This window comes from Salmo salar, chromosome ssa19 (genome assembly GCF_905237065.1).
Source record: "Salmo salar chromosome ssa19, Ssal_v3.1, whole genome shotgun sequence".
Lineage (NCBI taxonomy): Eukaryota > Metazoa > Chordata > Actinopteri > Salmoniformes > Salmonidae > Salmo > Salmo salar.
In genome coordinates, this window is record NC_059460.1 from 34,799,129 (window position 1) to 34,819,276 (window position 20,148).

Sequence of the window (20,148 nt, forward strand, 5' to 3'; positions counted from 1 at the left end):
TTTTATACTAGATTATAATTATTTTTGAATTCTAAAACTTTGTTTGAAATGCAAGAACATTGCGACCAGGACCTTCTGATGTTTGATGTGCTAACCATGACCCGACCAGGTCCTTTTGATGTTTAATGTGCTAACCTAACCATGACCCGACCAGGTCCTTCTGATGTTTAATGTGCTAACCTTACCATGACCCGACCAGGTCCTTCTGATGTTTAATGTGCTAACCTTACCATGACCCGACCAGGTCCTTCTGATGTTTAATGTGCTAACCTTACCATGACCCGACCAGGTCCTTTTGATGTTTAATGTGCTAACCTTACCATGACCCGACTAGGTCCTTCTGATGTTTAATGTGCTAACCTTACCATGACCCGACTAGGTCCTTCTGCTGTTTAATGTGCTAACCTTACCATGACCCGACCAGGTCCTTTTGATGTTTAATGTGCTAACCTTACCATGACCCGACCAGGTCCTTCTGATGTTTAATGTGCTAATCTTACCATGACCCGACCAGGTCCTTCTGATGTTTAATGTGCTAACCTTACCATGACCCGACCAGGTCCTTTTGATGTTTAATGTGCTAACCTTACCATGACCCGACCAGGTCCTTTTGATGTTTAATGTGCTAACCTTACCATGACCCGACTAGGTCCTTCTGATGTTTAATGTGCTAACCTTACCATGACCCGACTAGGTCCTTCTGATGTTTAATGTGCTAACCTTACTGTCATTTTCTCCTCTTACAGTGTTTTCCTACAACTCTGAGACATGTGCCAACAACAGAAAGAAGTGTTCCACCTTCGCCGACTGTAAAGATTACGCCAGCGGTTACTGTTGTCACTGCCGGCCCGGCTACTACGGCAACGGAATACAGTGTGTGTCAGAGGGTAAGTCCCCAATTTTCCTCAACTCCATAGCTACTTATTTTTCTACTTTCTGAACCAAAACTAAATTATCACTCAGCAAATGATCAATATGAATATCTATCAGGTGTGGCAACGATCACGATTGTGATCCTGTAAGTCCCTCTGGTGATAGAGCGTCGGCTAAATGTGAGCGGTATCTGTTGCTGTGGTTCTTTGAGATGTTGCAAGTCATCGCTAGTTTGTCAATTAAACGTTAGCTAGCCAGTCATTTCAGATAACGTTAATTAGCCAGTCATTTCAGATAACGTTAATTAGCCAGTCATTTCAGATAACGTTAGCTAGCTACAAAAAAAAATGACAAAGTCGACCTCTTGTCTATCAGACAACCGCATACACAGAGCGACTCTTCACAGATTTAGTTGCTGTTTTGTCTATTGTGGAAGCCACAGGTGATTCGTAACATCTGTGAGAGTAAACAGTAATCTTCTTCGTTTTATCAGGTAAGCCCCAGAGGATGAACGGCAAGGTGAATGGCAGGGTGTACGTGGGCAACTCTCCGTCTCCCGTCGAGTTCAACAGCAACGACCTGCACTCGTACGTGGTAGCCAATGACGGGCGAGCATACGTGGCCATCAGCACCATCCCTGCCAGGCTAGGCCCCTCCCTCCAGCCCCTGTCAGCCCTGGGAGCAGTCATCGGATGGGCCTTCGCCCTGGAGCAGCCTGGATACAAGAACGGATTCAGCATCATCGGTGAAACCAAGTCTACCTTGATGAATTGTCCTAGAATTTTGTGTTCTTGATTAATAAGCTAACACAGTGGTTTTCAAACCTCTCCTCGAGGGATCCCCAGACATTTAACAATGTTGTTGTAACTAACTCACCTGATTCACCTGGTCAAGGGCTTCATGATTAGTTGAAGGTCAGACTATACCTTACAGTAGGAACTTCCTGACCTTTTACATGGCGTTCTTACTTGTCATTGTATTTCATATACAGGAAGTCTGGGGTTTCTAGTCTTGATGTGATTCACAGCTGCTGGGTTATGCTGCAGCTGCAATACCACTTAGTCAGGCCAGACGCGCACACACACACACACACACACACACACACACACACACACACACACACACACACACCCAGGAAATGGCCAGCTGTCTTGTAGATATCTCCCACTACATTCTCCTCACATTACCTCAGAGCAGAGAGTGTTAGAGACGGAGTACAGAGGGCCAACGTTCAGTCCAGTCCAGGCCAAACATGTTTGCCTTAACCCTGACCTGTGTGTGTGTGTGTGTGTGTGTGTGTGTGTGTGTGTGTCCAGGACTCTCTGGAAAACAGTGGCGATTGTTGCTGTTACTGAGTGGACTATGCTGGCAAAGTAAATCAATGAAATGAAAATGTCTCCTCTCCAGGTGGTGAGTTTATGTGTCAGGCTGAGGTGACCTTCCTACCAGCCCAGGAGAAGCTGACCATCAAACAGGTGTTCAGTGGGATAGATGAGCATGATCACCTGGTGGTCAGTACCACTCTGGAGGGACGTGTACCTGAAGTCCTCCGAGGATCCACTGTCCAGATAGAACCCTACTCCGAGATCTACCAGTACAGCTCCAACCGTAAGTCCTTTAACCTCTAACCCCTGACCCTTCCCAGTACAGCTCCAACTGTAAGTCCTTTAACCTCTAACCTCTCCAGAAGGACACTGATCATAATAGATGACTCTATCTCTCCAGTCTCCTGGCTACAGTTAACAGTAACGCACTGAATCACACAGGTAGAAATACTGCCTCCAATTATATATTAGAAATTGGGTGGAAAGATTGTCGATTGGCTGAAAGGCGTGGTATATTAGACCGTATACCACAGGTATGACAAAGCATGTATTTTTACTGCTCTAGTTACGTTGGTAACCAGTTTATAATAGCATTAAGGCACCTCTGGGGTTTGTGCTATATGGCCAATATACCACGGCTAAGGGCCGTGTCCAGGCACTCCGTGTTGCATTGTGGGAAAGAACAGCACTTAGTCAGACCTTATTGCTTAAATATACAACGATGTTTGATAAAACTAGGCTCTGCATCCAATATGATTCTGAATGCATTCTAAACAGGATTCTAAACAGGATTCTAAACAGGATTTTAAACATAGAAGTAAATATCTATTCATAGGTTTCACCTCTGTCACTCGGTCACGTCTTGCCATTGTTATGAACATTCTCAAGCCGACCTCTCCCGGCGGTGCCATAGTGGTGCCCTACAGTGGTGATAAGCCCGTCATTCTGGACAGAGGCTAACTACTGTTTAGTCTAACTTACACTATTGTGCCTGGAAATACCATAATATTGCTAAAGTAATCAATTATTTAATAGGAAACTACTTTGCCAGCATTATCATATCATAAAATTTACTTTAGACAGATGGCAATGTTGTCATCAGCTAGCAAAGTTTGTAAAAAATAAACTAGCGATGATAACGTCAGCTAGCTAAAATCCGGGGGCCTCCCCTCAATCTTAGCTAGCTAGCTAACATTATACTGCATCTAAAGTCAATCTGGTGACATCAAAATTATGATGAAAAGTTTCCCTACTAAATATATGTCTCCTTTTGAATGTTATTGTATTTCCAAGCCACTGTAATGAACTTTTGATGAAATCTTCATCAGCGCTCATTGACGATGCATTGAGTAGAATGCTCAGTCTGGCATTAGTAAAAAAAAAAAACGTTCAAAACACTAGTGTGAGGACACATGCAATCCATGAAAAGGCTCAGTGCTGTGTTTACGTTACTTGGTGTCTGTCCCATCAGTGATCATGTCGTGTGTCTCCTGATCTCAGCCTGGTGTCTTTTCTCCTGTAGTGATCACATCTTCCTCTGAGCCTGGTGTCTCTCCTGTAGTGATCACATCTTCCTCTGAGCCTGGTATCTCTCTCCTCCTGTAGTGATCACATCTTCCTCTGAGCCTGGTATCTCTCTCCTCCTGTAGTGATCACATCTTCCTCTGAGCCTGGTGTCTCTCTCCTCCTGTAGTGATCACATCTTCCTCTGAGCCTAGTGTCTCTCTCCTCCTGTAGTGATCACATCTTCCTCTGAGCCTGGTGTCTCTCTCCTCCTGTAGTGATCACATCTTCCTCTGAGCCTGGTATCTCTCTCTTCCTGTAGTGATCACATCTTCCTCTGAGCCTGGTGTCTCTCTCCTCCTGTAGTGATCACATCTTCCTCTGAGCCTGGTGTCTCTCTCCTCCTGTAGTGATCACATCTTCCTCTACAAGGGACTACACTGTGAGTCTGGATGATGGCTCTGCTGAGACCAGGACGTACCAGTGGAGACAGACCATCACCTTCCAGAGCTGTCCACATGACGAGGCCGCAAGGGCAGTGCTGCCCACACAGGTACACATCAATCAATCATACTAGACTGAGTTACAAACCACTGCCACTGTGCCCAAGACCAAGGCACTTAGCGAGGACAAAATGCTCTCCATCCAACAGCTGACCGTGTGTGTGTGTGTGTGTGTGTGTGTGTGTGTGTGATATCTTCTACAGATGCTGAGCGTGGACCAGGTGTTTGTGATGTACGACTCCAACAACGAGCTTATCCGATACGCCATGAGCAACAAGATCGGTGATGTCAACGGTGAGGTCACTTCCTGTCTGAGGTTATTCTTGTCTCTCTGATTTCACTTCCTTCCTTCTTCCTGTTTAGACTGATGTAAATTCCTCTTCCCTAATTGATAGGTCTTTCTGTTGGTCTTCTTTTGTCTTATTTGTCGACGGTTTCTAGTAGTAGTCGTTTCCTCCGTCCTGTTTTAGACGGATCTTCCTAGTTGAGAGCCTTCCGGTTTTGTCGATTGTTTCTGGTAGTGCCAGTTTTGGAGAAGTAGAAACAATCACCTACAATATAATATGAAACATTGTCTAAATGTGTGTTAACGTAGTTCTGGGATATTAAACCAGCACTTCCCAAACTCGTGCCTGATCATATTGTGCCCTAACACTACACATCTGATTTAAATAATCAATGTGTACACCTTGGGGTCCACAGGACCGAGTTTGGGAAACACTGTATTAAACTGTACTGGTTGTGTTTCTGTCCAGGAGGCCAGCAGGAAGTGGAGAATGCTGTATAAAACTGTATTGGTTGTGTTTCTGTCCAGGAGGCCAGCAGGAAGAGGAGAATGCTGTATTAAACTGTACTGGTTGTGTTTCTATCCAGGAGGCCGGCAGGAAGTGGAGAATGCTGTATTAAACTGTACTGGTTGTGTTTCTGTCCAGGCGGCCAGCAGGAAGAGGAGAATGCTGTATTAAACTGTACTGGTTGTGTTTCTGTCCAGGAGGCCAGCAGAAAGAGGAGAATTCCTGTTTCACTGGGAGACATGGCTGTGACACCAACGCTGTCTGTAGACCCGAACAAGGAACACAGTTCACCTGCCAGTGTACTGCTGGCTTCACTGGAGACGGACGCTCCTGTTACGGTATGTTATGGGGACTGCTTGTGACGGTACGGCTGTCTGGAGTACTCATAATACACAGAGGGGATCTGTTCCGACCTGGTACTATCACATCATTAGTAGCATCTTTTGGTGGCTAAGTAAGCTCTAGTCAGTATTTTTTAGTAGCTAAATGAAGCTCTAGTCAGTATTTTTTAGTAGCTAAATGAAGCTCTAGTCAGTATTTTTTAGTAGCTAAATGAAGCTCTAGTCAGTATTTTTTAGTAGCTAAATGAAGCTCTAGTCAGTATTTTTTAGTAGCTAAATGAAGCTCTAGTCAGTATTTTTTAGGTGGCTAAATGAAACTCTAGTCAGTATCTTTTAGGTGGCTAAATGAAACTCTAGTCAGTATCTTTTGGTGGCTAAATGAAACTCTAGTCAGTATTTTTTTGGTAGCTAAATGAAACTGTAGTCAGTATTTGTTGGTGGCTAAATGACGCTTTAGTCAGTATTTCTCTGGTGGCTAAATGAAACTCTAGTCAGTATCTTTTGGTGGCTAAATGAAGCTCTAGTACTGTGCTGTACTCTGTACTGTGCTGTACTCTGTACTGTGCTGTACCCTGTACTGTGTTGTACTGTGGTCCTGGTTGAGAGTCCATCCTGTCAACAAATCCTGTCCCTTCACTGTCTGACTCCCAGACCAAATACTCAATCATAGGTTGATTACAGGACCATTTCCACACTACTCCCTAGGTCCCACCCTTGATATCTTGGGGTTTCAGGGCTCATTTCAGAGTTCACAAACAGTATGATGTACAGGAAGGAATAGTCCCTTCACAGAGAGAGAGAGAGAGAGGGGGGGGGGTTCTATTTTGGGCTTGGAGTTGGGTTAGGAAATGTTTTTGTCTTTGGAGTTGGGAAAGTCTTGGGACAGGATTAGGAGGGGGGAGGAACAGTTTTAGGATGACAGTAAAGTACTCTCGGGCACACAGAGGTTAAAATGAGAACCCTACTCCCCTAGTCCACATAGAGAGGACTTCTTATTTTGTCTTGTGACAGGCTTGGGGTGGGGTTGGAAAGGGGAGGGGTTGGGACAGGGTAGGAACAGTTTTGAGACGAGGGGAAAGGAAGTGCTCTTAGCCACAGAAAGAAAAGGCAGGATGCTCGGCAGACACAGGAAAGATTGTATCTCTAAACACATTTAGTAATTAGGAAACCGGTCTGATTCAGTCACTGTCCATCCAGTGAACTACAGTCCTTCTGTTATCCAGATACTGTACAGAACACCAGTGAACTACAGTCCCTCTGTTATCCAGATACTGTACAGAACACCAGTGAACTACAGTCCTTCTGTTATCCAGATACTGTACAGAACACCAGTGAACTACAGTCCCTCTGTTATCCAGATACTGTACAGAACACCAGTGAACTACAGTCCCTCTACTATCCAGATACTGTACAGAACACCAGTGCATGAAAAACCTTACAACATATTGGATTGTACCCACTTTGACTGGTCTAATATGTTCCTAAATATTTTGCTCTGCGTCTTGGGATTTTGGTTTGGTAGCACGCCTATAAAGATATTCCCCAGATAATACATTGTACGAGGTTCATTGTCATTTTTACAGGTAATAACTTATTATAGTCATTATAGTCCTTATAGTCATATAGACATTAGTCATTATAGTTATATAGACATTACAGTCATTACAGTTGTATAGTTATATAGTCAGTATAGTCAGTATAGTCAGTATAGTCAGTATAGTCAGTTATAGTTTTTATAGTTTTTATAGTCATTATAGTCATTATAGTCATTATAGTCGTTATAGTCGTTATAGTCGTTATAGTCGTTATAGTCGTTATATAGTCGTTATAGTCGTTATAGTTATATAGTCATTATAGCCATTATAGTCATATAGTTATATAGACATTACAGTCATTATAGTTATATAGACATTATAGTCATTTATAGTTTTTATAGTCATTATAGTTATATAGTCCCTAATGAGTAATTAGTCATTATAGTTATAGTCATTATTGTCATTATGGTTATGTAGTCAATATAGTCATTATAGTTATGTAGTCAATATAGTCATTATAGTCATTATAGTTATATAGTTATATATTCATTATGTCGTTGTAGTCGTTGTAGTCGTTGTAGTCGTTGTAGTCGTTGTAGTCATTGTAGTCGTTATAGCAATGTAGTCAATATAGTCATTATAGTTATATATTCATTATAGTTATATAGTCATTATAATTATATAGTCATTATAGTCGTTATAGTTATGTAGTCATTATAGTCGTTATAGTTATGTAGTCGTTATAGTCGTTATAGTTATGTAGTCGTTATAGTCGTTATAGTTATGTAGTCGTTATAGTTATGTAGTCGTTATAGTCGTTATAGCTATGTAGTCGTTATAGTCGTTATAGCTATGTAGTCGTTATAGTCGTTATAGTTATATATTCAATATTGTATTATAGTTATGTAGTCAATATAGTCATTATAGTTATATATTCATTATAGCTATGTAGTCAATATAGTCATTATAGTTATATATTCAATATTGTCATTATAGTTATGTAGTCAATATAGTCATTATAGTTATATATTCATTATAGTTATATATTCATTATAGTTATATATTCATTATAGTTATATAGTCATTATAATTATATAGTCATTATAGTCGTTATAGTTATGTAGTCATTATAGTCGTTATAGTTATGTAGTCGTTATAGTCGTTATAGTTATGTAGTCGTTATAGTCGTTATAGTTATGTAGTCGTTATAGTCGTTATAGCTATGTAGTCGTTATAGTCGTTATAGCTATGTAGTCGTTATAGTCGTTATAGTTATATATTCAATATTGTATTATAGTTATGTAGTCAATATAGTCATTATAGTTATATATTCATTATAGCTATGTAGTCAATATAGTCATTATAGTTATATATTCAATATTGTCATTATAGTTATGTAGTCAATATAGTCATTATAGTTATATATTCATTATAGTTATATATTCATTATAGTTATATAGTCATTATAGTTATATAGTCATGTAGTCGTTATAGTCGTTATAGCTATGTAGTCAATATAGTCATTATAGCTATGTAGTCATTATAGTCATTATAGTTATATATTCAATATTGTCATTATAGTTGTAGTCAATATAGTCATTATAGTTATATATTCATTATAGCTATGTAGTCAATATATTCATTATAGCTATGTAGTCAATATAGTCATTATAGCTATGTAGTCAATATAGTCATTATAGCTATGTAGTCAATATAGTCAGTATAGTTATATATTCAATATTGTCATTATAGTTATGTAGTCAATATAGTCATTATAGTTATATATTCATTATAGCTATGTAGTCAATATAGTCATTATAGCTATGTAGTCAATATAGTCATTATAGCTATGTAGTCAATATATTCATTATAGTTATATATTCATTATAATTATTATAGTCATTATAGTCATTATATTCATTATAGTTATATAGTCATTATTGTCATTATAGTCATTATAGTTATACAGTCATTATAGTCATTATAGTTATATTCATTATAGTTATATAGTCATTATAGTCATAGTCATTATTGTCATTATAGTTATGTAGTCAATATAGTCATTATAGTTATGTAGTCAATATAGTCATTATAGTCATTATAGTTATATATTCAATATTGTCATTATAGTTATGTAGTCAATATAGTCATTATAGTTATATATTCATTATAGTTATATAGTTATATAGTTATATATTCATTATAGTTATATAGTTATATAGTCAATATAGTCATTATAGTTATAAAGTCATTATAGTCACTATAGTTATATAGTCGTCATAGTCGTCATAGTCGTCATAGTCGTCATAGTCGTCATAGTTATGTAGTCGTCATAGTCATTATAGTCATTATAGTTATATATTCATTATAGTTATATATTCATTATAGTTATTATAGTCATTATAGTTATTATAGTCATTATAGTTATTATAGTCATTATAGTTATGTATTCATTATAGTCATTACAGTTTTATAGTCATTATATTTATATTGTTATATAGTTATTCCATTATTATAGTTATATAGTTATTTCAGTTATATAGTTATTTCAGTTATATAGTTATTTCAGTTATATAGTTATTATAGTTATTTCAGTTATATAGTTATTATAGTTATATAGTCATTATAGTTATATAGTCATTATAGTTATTTAGCTATATAGTTATTTAGCTATATAGTCATTATAGTCACTATAGCTGTTATAGTCATTATAGTCAATATAGTCAATATAGTTATATTGTCATTATAGTCGTTATAATCATTATATGTAGATATTATAGTTATATAGTCATTATAGTTATAAAGTCATAGTCGTCATAGTTATATTGTCGTCATAGTCGTCATAGTCGTCATAGTCGTCATAGTCGTCATAGTTATGTAGTCGTCATAGTCGTCATAGTTATGTAGTCGTCATAGTCATTATAGTCATTATAGTTATGTAGTCAATATAGTCATTATAGTCATTATAGTTATATATTCATTATAGTTATTATAGTCATTATAGTTATATATTCATTATAGTTATAAAGTCATTATAGTCACTATAGTTATATAGTCGTCATAGTCGTCATAGTCGTCATAGTCGTCATAGTTATGTAGTCGTCATAGTCATTATAGTCATTATAGTTATGTAGTCAATATAGTCATTATAGTCATTATAGTTATATATTCATTATAGTTATTATAGTTATTATAGTCATTATAGTTATATATTCATAGTTATTATAGTCATTGTAGTTATATATTCATTATAGTTATTATAGTCATTATAGTTATATATTCATTATAGTCATTATAGTTATATATTCATTGTAGTTATTATAGTCATCATAGTCATTACAGTTTTATAGACATTATAGTTATATTGTTATATAGTTATTCCATTATTATAGTTAAGTAGTTATTATAGTTATATAGTTCAGTTATATAGTTATTATAGTTATTTCAGTTATATAGTTATTTCAGTTATATAGTTATTATAGTTATTGTAGTTATATAGTCATTATAGTTATATAGTCATTATAGTTATTTAGCTATATAGTCATTATAGTTATTATAGTCACTATAGCTGTTATAGTCATTATAGTCAATATAGTCATTATAGTTATATTGTCATTATAGTCGTTATAATCATTATATGTAGTAAATATAGTTATATATTCATTATAGTTTTTCTAGTTTTTATAGTTTTTATAGTCATTATAGTCATTATAGTTACATAGTCGTCATAGTCAATATAGTCATTATAGCTATGTAGTCATTATAGTCATTATAGTTATAGTTGTTATAGTCGTTATAGTCGTTATAGTCACATTGTCATTATAGTCACATAGTCGTTATAGTTATTATAGTTATAGTCATTATAGTTATTATAGTTATAGTCATTATAGTTATGTCATTATAGTTATGTCATTATAGTCAGTATTGTCATTATAGTCAGTATAGTTATATAGTCATTATAGTTATATCGTCATTATAGTCATAATAGTCATATCGTCATTATAGTCATAATAGTCATAGTCATTATAGCCATTATAGCCATATAGACATTACAGTCATTATAGTTATATAGTCAGTATAGTCAGTATAGTTATTTATAGTTTTTATAGTCATTATAGTCATATAGTCATTATAGTTATATAGTCATTATAGTTATATCGTCGTTATATAGTCATTATAGTCGTTATATAGTCATTATAGTAGTTATATAGTCATTATAGTTATATAGTCATTATAGTTTTGTAGTCAGTATAGTTATATAGTTATATCGTCATTATAGCCATTATAGTCATTATAGTCATATAGTTATATAGACATTACAGTCATTTATAGTTTTTATAGTCATTATAGTTATATAGTCCCTAATGAGTCATTAGTCATTATAGTTATAGTCATTATTTTCATTATGGTTATGTAGTCAATATAGTCATTATAGTTATGTAGTCAATATAGTCATTATAGTTATGTAGTCAATATAGTCATTATAGTTATGTAGTCAATATAGTCATTATAGTTATGTTGTCAATATAGTCATTAGTCATTATAGTTATATAGTTATATATTCATTAGTCATTATATTTATATAGTTATATATTCATTATGTCGTTATAGTCTAGTCGTTATAGTCTAGTCGTTATAGTCTAGTCGTTATAGTCTAGTCGTTATTGTCGTTATAGTCGTCATTATAGTTATGTAGTCAATATAGTCATTATAGTTATGTAGTCATTATAGTTATGTAGTCAATATAGTCGTTATAGTCGTTATAGTTATGTAGTCAATATAGTCATTATAGCTATGTAGTCAATATAGTCAATATAGTTATATATTCATTATAGTCATTATAGTTATACAGTCATTATTGTCATTATAGTCATTATAGTTATACAGTCATTATTGTCATTATAGTTATATAGTCATTATTGTCAATATAGTCATTATAGTTATATAGTTATATATTCATTATAGTCAGTATAGTAATATAGTCATTATAGTTATGTAGTCATTATAGTTATGTAGTCAATATAGTCGTTATAGTCGTTATAGTTATGTAGTCAATATAGTCATTATAGCTATGTAGTCAATATAGTCATTATAGTTATATAGTCATTATAGTTATATAGTCATTATAGTTATACAGTCATTATTGTCATTATAGTTATATAGTCATTATTGTCATTATAGTTATATAGTCATTATTGTCAATATAGTCATTATAGTCATTATAGTTATATAGTTATATATTCATTATAGTTATATAGTTATATAGTCGTTATAGTCATTACAGTCATAGTCATTATAGTCATTGTCATTATAGTTATGTAGTCAATATAGTCATTATAGTTATATATTCAATATTGTCATTATAGTTATGTAGTCAATATAGTCAATATAGTCATTATAGTTATAAAGTCATTATAGTCATTATAGTCACTATAGTTATATTGTCATTATAATTAGTATAGTCGTCATAGTCGTCATAGTCGTCATAGTCGTCATAGTTATGTAGTCAATATAGTCATTATAGCTATGTAGTCAATATAGTCATTATAGTTATATATTCATTATAGTTATATAGTCATTATAGTTATACAGTCATTATTGTCATTATAGTCATTATAGTTATACAGTCATTATTGTCATTATAGTTATATAGTCATTATTGTCAATATAGTCATTATAGTCATTATAGTTATATAGTTATATATTCATTATAGTTATATAGTTATATAGTCGTTATAGTCATTACAGTCATAGTCATTATAGTCATTGTCATTATAGTTATGTAGTCAATATAGTCATTATAGTTATATATTCAATATTGTCATTATAGTTATGTAGTCAATATAGTCAATATAGTCATTATAGTTATAAAGTCATTATAGTCATTATAGTCAGTATAGTTATATTGTCATTATAATTAGTATAGTCGTCATAGTCGTCATAGTCGTCATAGTCGTCATAGTCGTCATAGTCGTCATAGTCGTCATAGTTGTCATAGTTATGTAGTCAATATAGTCATTATAGTTATGTAGTCAATATAGTCATTATAGTTATATATTCATTATAGTTATATAGTCATTATAGTTATATAGTCATTATAGTTATTATAGTCATTATAGTTATATATTCATTATAGTTATTATAGTTATATAGTCATTATAGTTATATAGTCATTATAGTTATATATTCATTATAGTTATATAGTCATTATAGTTATATAGTCATTATAGTTATTTAGCTATATAGTCATTATAGTTATTTAGCTATATAGTTATTATAGTCATTATAGTTTTATAGTCATTATTGTTATTATAGTCATTATAGTCATTATTGTTATTATAGTCATTATAGTCACTATAGTTATTATAGCTGTTATAGTCAATATAGTTATATTTTCATTATAGTTATGTAGTCATTATAGTTATGTAGTCATTATAGTTATGTAGTCATTATAGTTATGTAGTCATTATAGTTATGTAGTCATTATAGTTATGTAGTCATTATAGTTATGTAGTCGTTATAGTTATGTAGTCAATATAGTCATTATAGTTATGTTGTCAATATAGTCATTAGTCATTATAGTTATATAGTTATATATTCATTAGTCATTATATTTATATATTTATATATTCATTATGTCGTTATAGTCTAGTCGTTATAGTCTAGTCGTTATAGTCTAGTCGTTATTGTCGTTATAGTCGTCATTATAGTTATGTAGTCAATATAGTCATTATAGTTATGTAGTCATTATAGTTATGTAGTCAATATAGTCGTTATAGTCGTTATAGTCGTTATAGTTATGTAGTCAATATAGTCATTATAGCTATGTAGTCAATATAGTCATTATAGTTATATATTCATTATAGTCATTATAGTTATATAGTCATTATAGTTATACAGTCATTATTGTCATTATAGTCATTATAGTTATACAGTCATTATTGTCATTATAGTTATATAGTCATTATTGTCAATATAGTCATTATAGTCATTGTAGTTATATAGTTATATATTCATTATAGTTATATAGTTATATAGTCGTTATAGTCATTACAGTCATAGTCATTATAGTCATTGTCATTATAGTTATGTAGTCAATATAGTCATTATAGTTATATATTCAATATTGTCATTATAGTTATATAGTCATTATAGTTATAAAGTCATTATAGTCACTATAGTTATATTGTCATTATAATTAGTATAGTCGTCATAGTCGTCATAGTCGTCATAGTTATGTAGTCAATATAGTCATTATAGCTATGTAGTCAATATAGTCATTATAGTTATATATTCATTATAGTCATTATAGTTATATAGTCATTATAGTTATACAGTCATTATAGTTATACAATCATTATTGTCATTATAGTTATATAGTCATTATTGTCAATATAGTCATTATAGTCATTATAGTTATATAGTTATATATTCATTATAGTTATATAGTCGTTATAGTCATTACAGTCATAGTCATTATAGTCATTGTCATTATAGTTATGTAGTCAATATAGTCATTATAGTTATATATTCAATATTGTCATTATAGTTATGTAGTCAATATAGTCAATATAGTCATTATAGTTATAAAGTCATTATAGTCATTATAGTCACTATAGTTATATTGTCATTATAATTAGTATAGTCGTCATAGTCGTCATAGTCGTCATAGTCGTCATAGTCGTCATAGTTATGTAGTCAATATAGTCATTATAGTTATGTAGTCAATATAGTCATTATAGTTATATATTCATTATAGTTATATAGTCATTATAGTTATATAGTCATTATAGTTATTATAGTCATTATAGTTATATATTCATTATAGTTATTATAGTCATTATAGTTATATATTCATTATAGTTATTATAGTCATCATAGTCATTACAGTTTTATAGTCATTATAGTTATATTGTTATATAGTTATTCCATTATTATAGTTATGTAGTTATTATAGTTATGTAGTTATTTCAGTTATATAGTTATTGTAGTTATATAGTCATTATAGTTATATAGTCATTATAGTTATTTAGCTATATAGTCATTATAGTTATTTAGCTATATAGTCATTATAGTTATTTAGCTATATAGTTATTATAGTCATTATAGTTTTATAGTCATTATTGTTATTATAGTCATTATAGTCACTATAGTTATTATAGCTGTTATAGTCAATATAGTTATATTGTCATTATAGTTATGTAGTCATTATAGTTATGTAGTCATTATAGTCATTATAGTTTTATAGTCATTATAATTAGTATAGTTATTATAGTTATTATAGTTACATAGTCGTTATAGTCATTATAGTTATGTAGTCAATATAGTCATTATAGTTATGTAGTCATTATAGTCATTATAGTTATATAGTTATATATTCATTATAGTTATTATAGTTATATAGTCGTTATAGTCGTTATAGTCAAATTCAAATCAAATTAATTTTTATATAGCCCTTCGTACATCAGCTGATATCTCAAAGTGCTGTACAGAAACCCAGCCTAAAACCCCAAACAGCAAGCAAAGCATGTGAATTAATCACGGTGGCTAGGAAAAACTCCCTAGGAAAAACTCCCTAGAAAGGCCAAAAACCTAGGAAGAAACCTAGAGAGGAACCAGGCTATGAGGGGTGGCCAGTCCTCTTCTGGCTGTGCAGGGTGGATATTATAACAGAACATGGTCAAGATGTTAAAATGTTAAAATGTTAAAATGTTCATAAATGACCAGCATGGTCAAATAATAATAATCATAGTAGTTGTCGAGGGTGCAACAAGCACGTCCGGTGAACAGGTCAGGGTTCCATAGACAGAACAGTTGAAACTGGAGCAGCAGCACGGCCAGGTGGACTGGGGACAGCAAGGAGTCATCATACCAGGTAGTCCTGAGGCATGGTCCTAGGGCTCAGGTCCTCCGAGAGAAAGACAGAAAGAGAGAAATAGAGAATTAGAGAGAGCATATTTAAATTCACACAGGATAAGACAAGAGAAATACTCCAGATGTAACAGACTGACCCTAGCCCCCCGACACATAAACTACTGCAGCATAAATACTGGAGGCTGAGACAGGAGGGATCAGAAGACACTGTGGCCCCATCCGATGATACCCCCGGACAGGGCCAAACAGGCAGGATATAACCCCACCCACTTTGCCAAAGCACAGCCCCCACACCACTAGAGGGATGTCTCCAACCACCAACTTACCGTCCTAAGACAAGGCCGAGTATAGCCCACAGCGATCTCCGCCATGGCACAACCCAAGGGGGGGCGCCAACCCAGACAGGAAGACCACGTCAGTGACTCAACCCACTCAAGTGACGCACCCCTCCCATGGACGGCATGGAAGAACACCAGTAAGCCAGTGACTCAGTCCCTGTAAAAGGGTTAGAGGCAGAGAATCCCAGTGGAAAGAGGGGAACCGGCAAGGCAGAGACAGCAAGGGCGGTTCGTTGCTCCAGCCTTTCCGTTCACCTTCACACTCCTGGGCCAGACTATACTTAATCATAGGACCTACTGAAGAGATAAGTCTTCAGTAAAGACTTAAAGGTTGAGACTGAGTCTGCGTCTCTCACATTGGTAGGCAGACCATTCCATAAAAATGGAGCTCTATAGGAGAAAGCCCTACCTCCAGCCGTTTGCTTAGAAATTCTAGGGACAATTACGAGGCCTGCGTCTTGTGACCGTAGCGTACGTGTAGGTATGTACGGCAGGACCAAATCGGAAAGATGGGTAGGAGCAAGCCCATGTAATGCTTTGTAGGTTAGCAGTAAAACCTTGAAATCAGCCCTTGCCTTAACAGGAAGCCAGTGTAGGGAGGCTAGCACTGGAGTAATATGATCACATTTTTTGGTTCTAGTCAGGATTCTAGCAGCCGTATTTAGCACTAACTGAAGTTGATTTAGTGCTTTATCCGGGTAGCCGGAAAGTAGAGCATTGCAGTAGTCCAGCCTAGAAGTAACAAAAGCGTGGATAAATTTTTCTGCGTCATTTTTGGACAGAAAGTTTCTGATTTTTGCAATGTTACGTAGATGGAAAAAAGCTGTCCTTGAAACAGTCTTGATATGTTCTTCAAAAGAGAGATCAGGGTCCAGAGTAACGCCGAGGTCCTTCACAGTTTTATTTGAGACGACTGTACAACCATCCAGATTAATTGTCAGATTCAACAGAAGATCTCTTTGTTTCTTGGGACCTAGAACAAGCTTCTCTGTTTTGTCCGAGTTTAAAAGTAGAAAGTTTACAGCCATCCACTTCTTTATGTCTGAAACACAGGCTTCTAGCGAGGGCAATTTTGGGGCTTCACCATGTTTCATTGAAATGTACAGCTGTGTGTCGTCCGCATAGCAGTGAAATTTAACATTATGTTTTCGAATGACATCCCCAAGAGGTAAAATATATAGTGAAAACAATAGTGGTCCTAAAACGGAACCTTGAGGAACACCGAAATTTACAATTGATTTGTCAGAGGACAAACCATTCACAGAGACAAACTGATATCTTTCCGACAGATAGGATCTAAACCAGGCCAGATCTTGTCCATGTAGACCAATTTGGGTTTCCAATCTCTCCAAAAGAATGTGGTGATCGATGGTATCAAAAGCGGCACTAAGATCTAGGAGCACGAGGACAGATGCAGAGCCTCGGTCTGACGTCATTAAAAGGTCATTTACCACCTTCACAAGTGCAGTCTCAGTGCTATGATGGGGTCTAAAACCAGACTGAAGCGTTTCGTATACATTGTTTGTCTTCAGGAAGGCAGTGAGTTGCTGTGCAACAGCTTTTTCTAAAAATTTTGAGAGGAATGGAAGATTCGATATAGGCCGATAGTTTTTTATAATTTCTGGATCAAGATTTGGCTTTTTCAAGAGAGGCTTTATTACTGCCACTTTTAGTGAGCTTGGTACACATCCGGTGGATAGAGAGCCGTTTATTATGTTCAACATAGGAGGGCCAAGCACAGGAAGCAGCTCTTTCAGTAGTTTAGTTGGAATAGGGTCCAGTATGCAGCTTGAGGGTTTGGAGGCCATGATTATTTTCATCATTGTGTCAAGAGATATAGTACTAAAACACTTTAGTATCTCCCTTGATCCTAGGTCCTGGCAGAGTTGTGTAGACTCAGGACAATGGAGCTTTGGAGGAATACCCAGATTTAAAGAGGAGTCTGTAATTTGCTTTCTAATGATCATGATCTTTTCCTCAAAGAAGTTCATAAATTTATTACTGCTGAAGTGAAAGCCATCCTCCATTTGCGAAGGCTGCTTTTTAGTTAGCTTTGTGACAGTATCAAAAAGAAATTTCGGATTGTTCTTATTTTCCTCAATTAAGTTGGAAAAATAGGATGATCGAGCAGCAGTGAGGGCTCTTCGATACTGCACGGTACTGTCTTTCCAAGCTAGTCGGAAGACTTCCAGTTTGGTGTGGCGCCATTTCCGTTCCAATTTTCTGGAAGCTTGCTTCAGAGCTCGTGTATTTTCTGTATACCAGGGAGCTAGTTTCTTATTCTTATTATTTGTTGCGATTGCAAACGTAATAAAATGGTGGTCCGATAGTCCAGGATTATGAGGAAAAACATTAAGATCCACAAAATGTATTCCATGGGACAAAACCAGGTCCAGAGTATGACTGTGGCAGTGAGTAGGTCCAGAGACATGTTGGACAAAACCCACTGAGTCGATGATGGCTCCGAAAGCCTTTTGGAGTGGGTCTGTGGACTTTTCCATGTGAATGTTAAAGTCACCAAAAATTAGAATATTATCTGCTATGACTACAAGATCCGATAGGAATTCAGGGAACTCAGTGAGGAACACTGCATATGGCCCAGGAGGCCTGTAAACAGTAGCTATAAAAAGTGAGTGAGTAGGCTGCATAGATTTCATGACTAGAAGCTCAAAAGACGAAAACGTCATTGTTTTTTTTTTTTGTAAATTGAAATTTGCTATCGTAAATGTTAGCAACACCTCCGCCTTTGCCGGATGCACGGGGGTATGGTCACTAGTGTAACCAGGGGTGAGGCCTCATTTAACACAGTAAATTCATCAGGCTTAAGCCATGTTTCAGTCAGGCCAATCACATCAAGATTATTATCAGTGATTAGTTCATTGACTATAACTGCCTTGGAAGTGAGGGATCTAACATTAAGTAACCCAATTTTGAGATGTGAGGTATCACAATCTCTTTCAATAATGGCAGGAATGGAGGAGGTCTTTATACTAGTGAGATTGCTAAAGCGAACACCGCAATTTTTAATTTTTCCCAACCTAGATCAAGGCACAGACACGGTCTCAATGGGGAAAGCTGAGCTGACTACGCTGACTGTGCTAGTGGCAGACTCCACTAAGCTGGCAGGCTGGCTAACAGCCTGCTGCCTGGCCTGCACCCTATTTCATTGTGGAGCTAGAGGAGTTAGAGCCCTGTCTATGTTTAGTAGTCATATTGTCATTATAGTCATTATAGTTACATAGTCGTTATAGTTATTATAGTTATAGTCATTATAGTCATTATAGTTATTATAGTTATAGTCATTATTGTCATTATAGTTATGTCATAATAGTTATATAGTCAGTATAGTCAGTATAGTTATATAGTCAGTATAGTTATATAGTCAGTATAGTTATATAGTCAGTATAGTTATATAGTCAGTATAGTTATATAGTCAGTATAGTTATAATAGTCATTATAGTCATATATACATTACAGTCATTAGTCATTACAGTCATATAGACATTACAGTCAGTATAGTCATTTATAGTTTTTATAGTCATTATAGTCATTATAGTTATATAGTCGTCATATAGTCAGTATAGTCAGTATAGTCACTATAGTCATTAGAGTTAGTCATTAGAGTCATTAGTCACTATAGTTATATAGTCATTATAGTCACTATAGTTATAGAGTCATAGAGTCATTAGAGTCATAGAGTCATAGAGTCATTAGTGTTAGTATAGTCATTATAGTCACTATTGTCACTATTGTTGCTATTGTCACTAAAGTCACTAGAGTCATTAGAGTCATTATAGTCATATAGTTAGTATAGTTAGTATAGTCATTGTAGTCAGTCAATATAGTCATATAGTCATATAGTCATATAGTTATATAGTCATTATAGTCATTATAGTCATTATAGTCATTATAGTCTATATAGACATTACAGTCATTGTAGTTATATAGACATTACAGTCATTATAGTCATTACAGTCATTATAGTCATTACAGTCAGTATAGTCATTATAGTCATTACAGTCAGTATAGTCATTTATAGTCATTATAGTTATATAGTCATCA

General features: G+C 34.5%; 1 protein-coding gene across 2 annotated transcripts in view; it reads left to right on the forward strand.

The window, feature by feature from the left end:
• The window catches only part of nid1a (nidogen 1a), a 139,583-nt gene that overhangs the window by 16,617 nt on the left and 102,818 nt on the right, over window positions 1–20,148 (forward strand). For both annotated transcript variants that reach the window (XM_045702246.1, XM_045702247.1), the window contains exons 6-11: window positions 747–887; window positions 1,367–1,618; window positions 2,281–2,481; window positions 4,112–4,254; window positions 4,408–4,498; window positions 5,196–5,336. In XM_045702246.1, coding sequence (XP_045558202.1) covers window positions 747–887; window positions 1,367–1,618; window positions 2,281–2,481; window positions 4,112–4,254; window positions 4,408–4,498; window positions 5,196–5,336 — 969 coding nt within the window. The remainder of the gene's footprint in view (window positions 1–746; window positions 888–1,366; window positions 1,619–2,280; window positions 2,482–4,111; window positions 4,255–4,407; window positions 4,499–5,195; window positions 5,337–20,148) is intronic.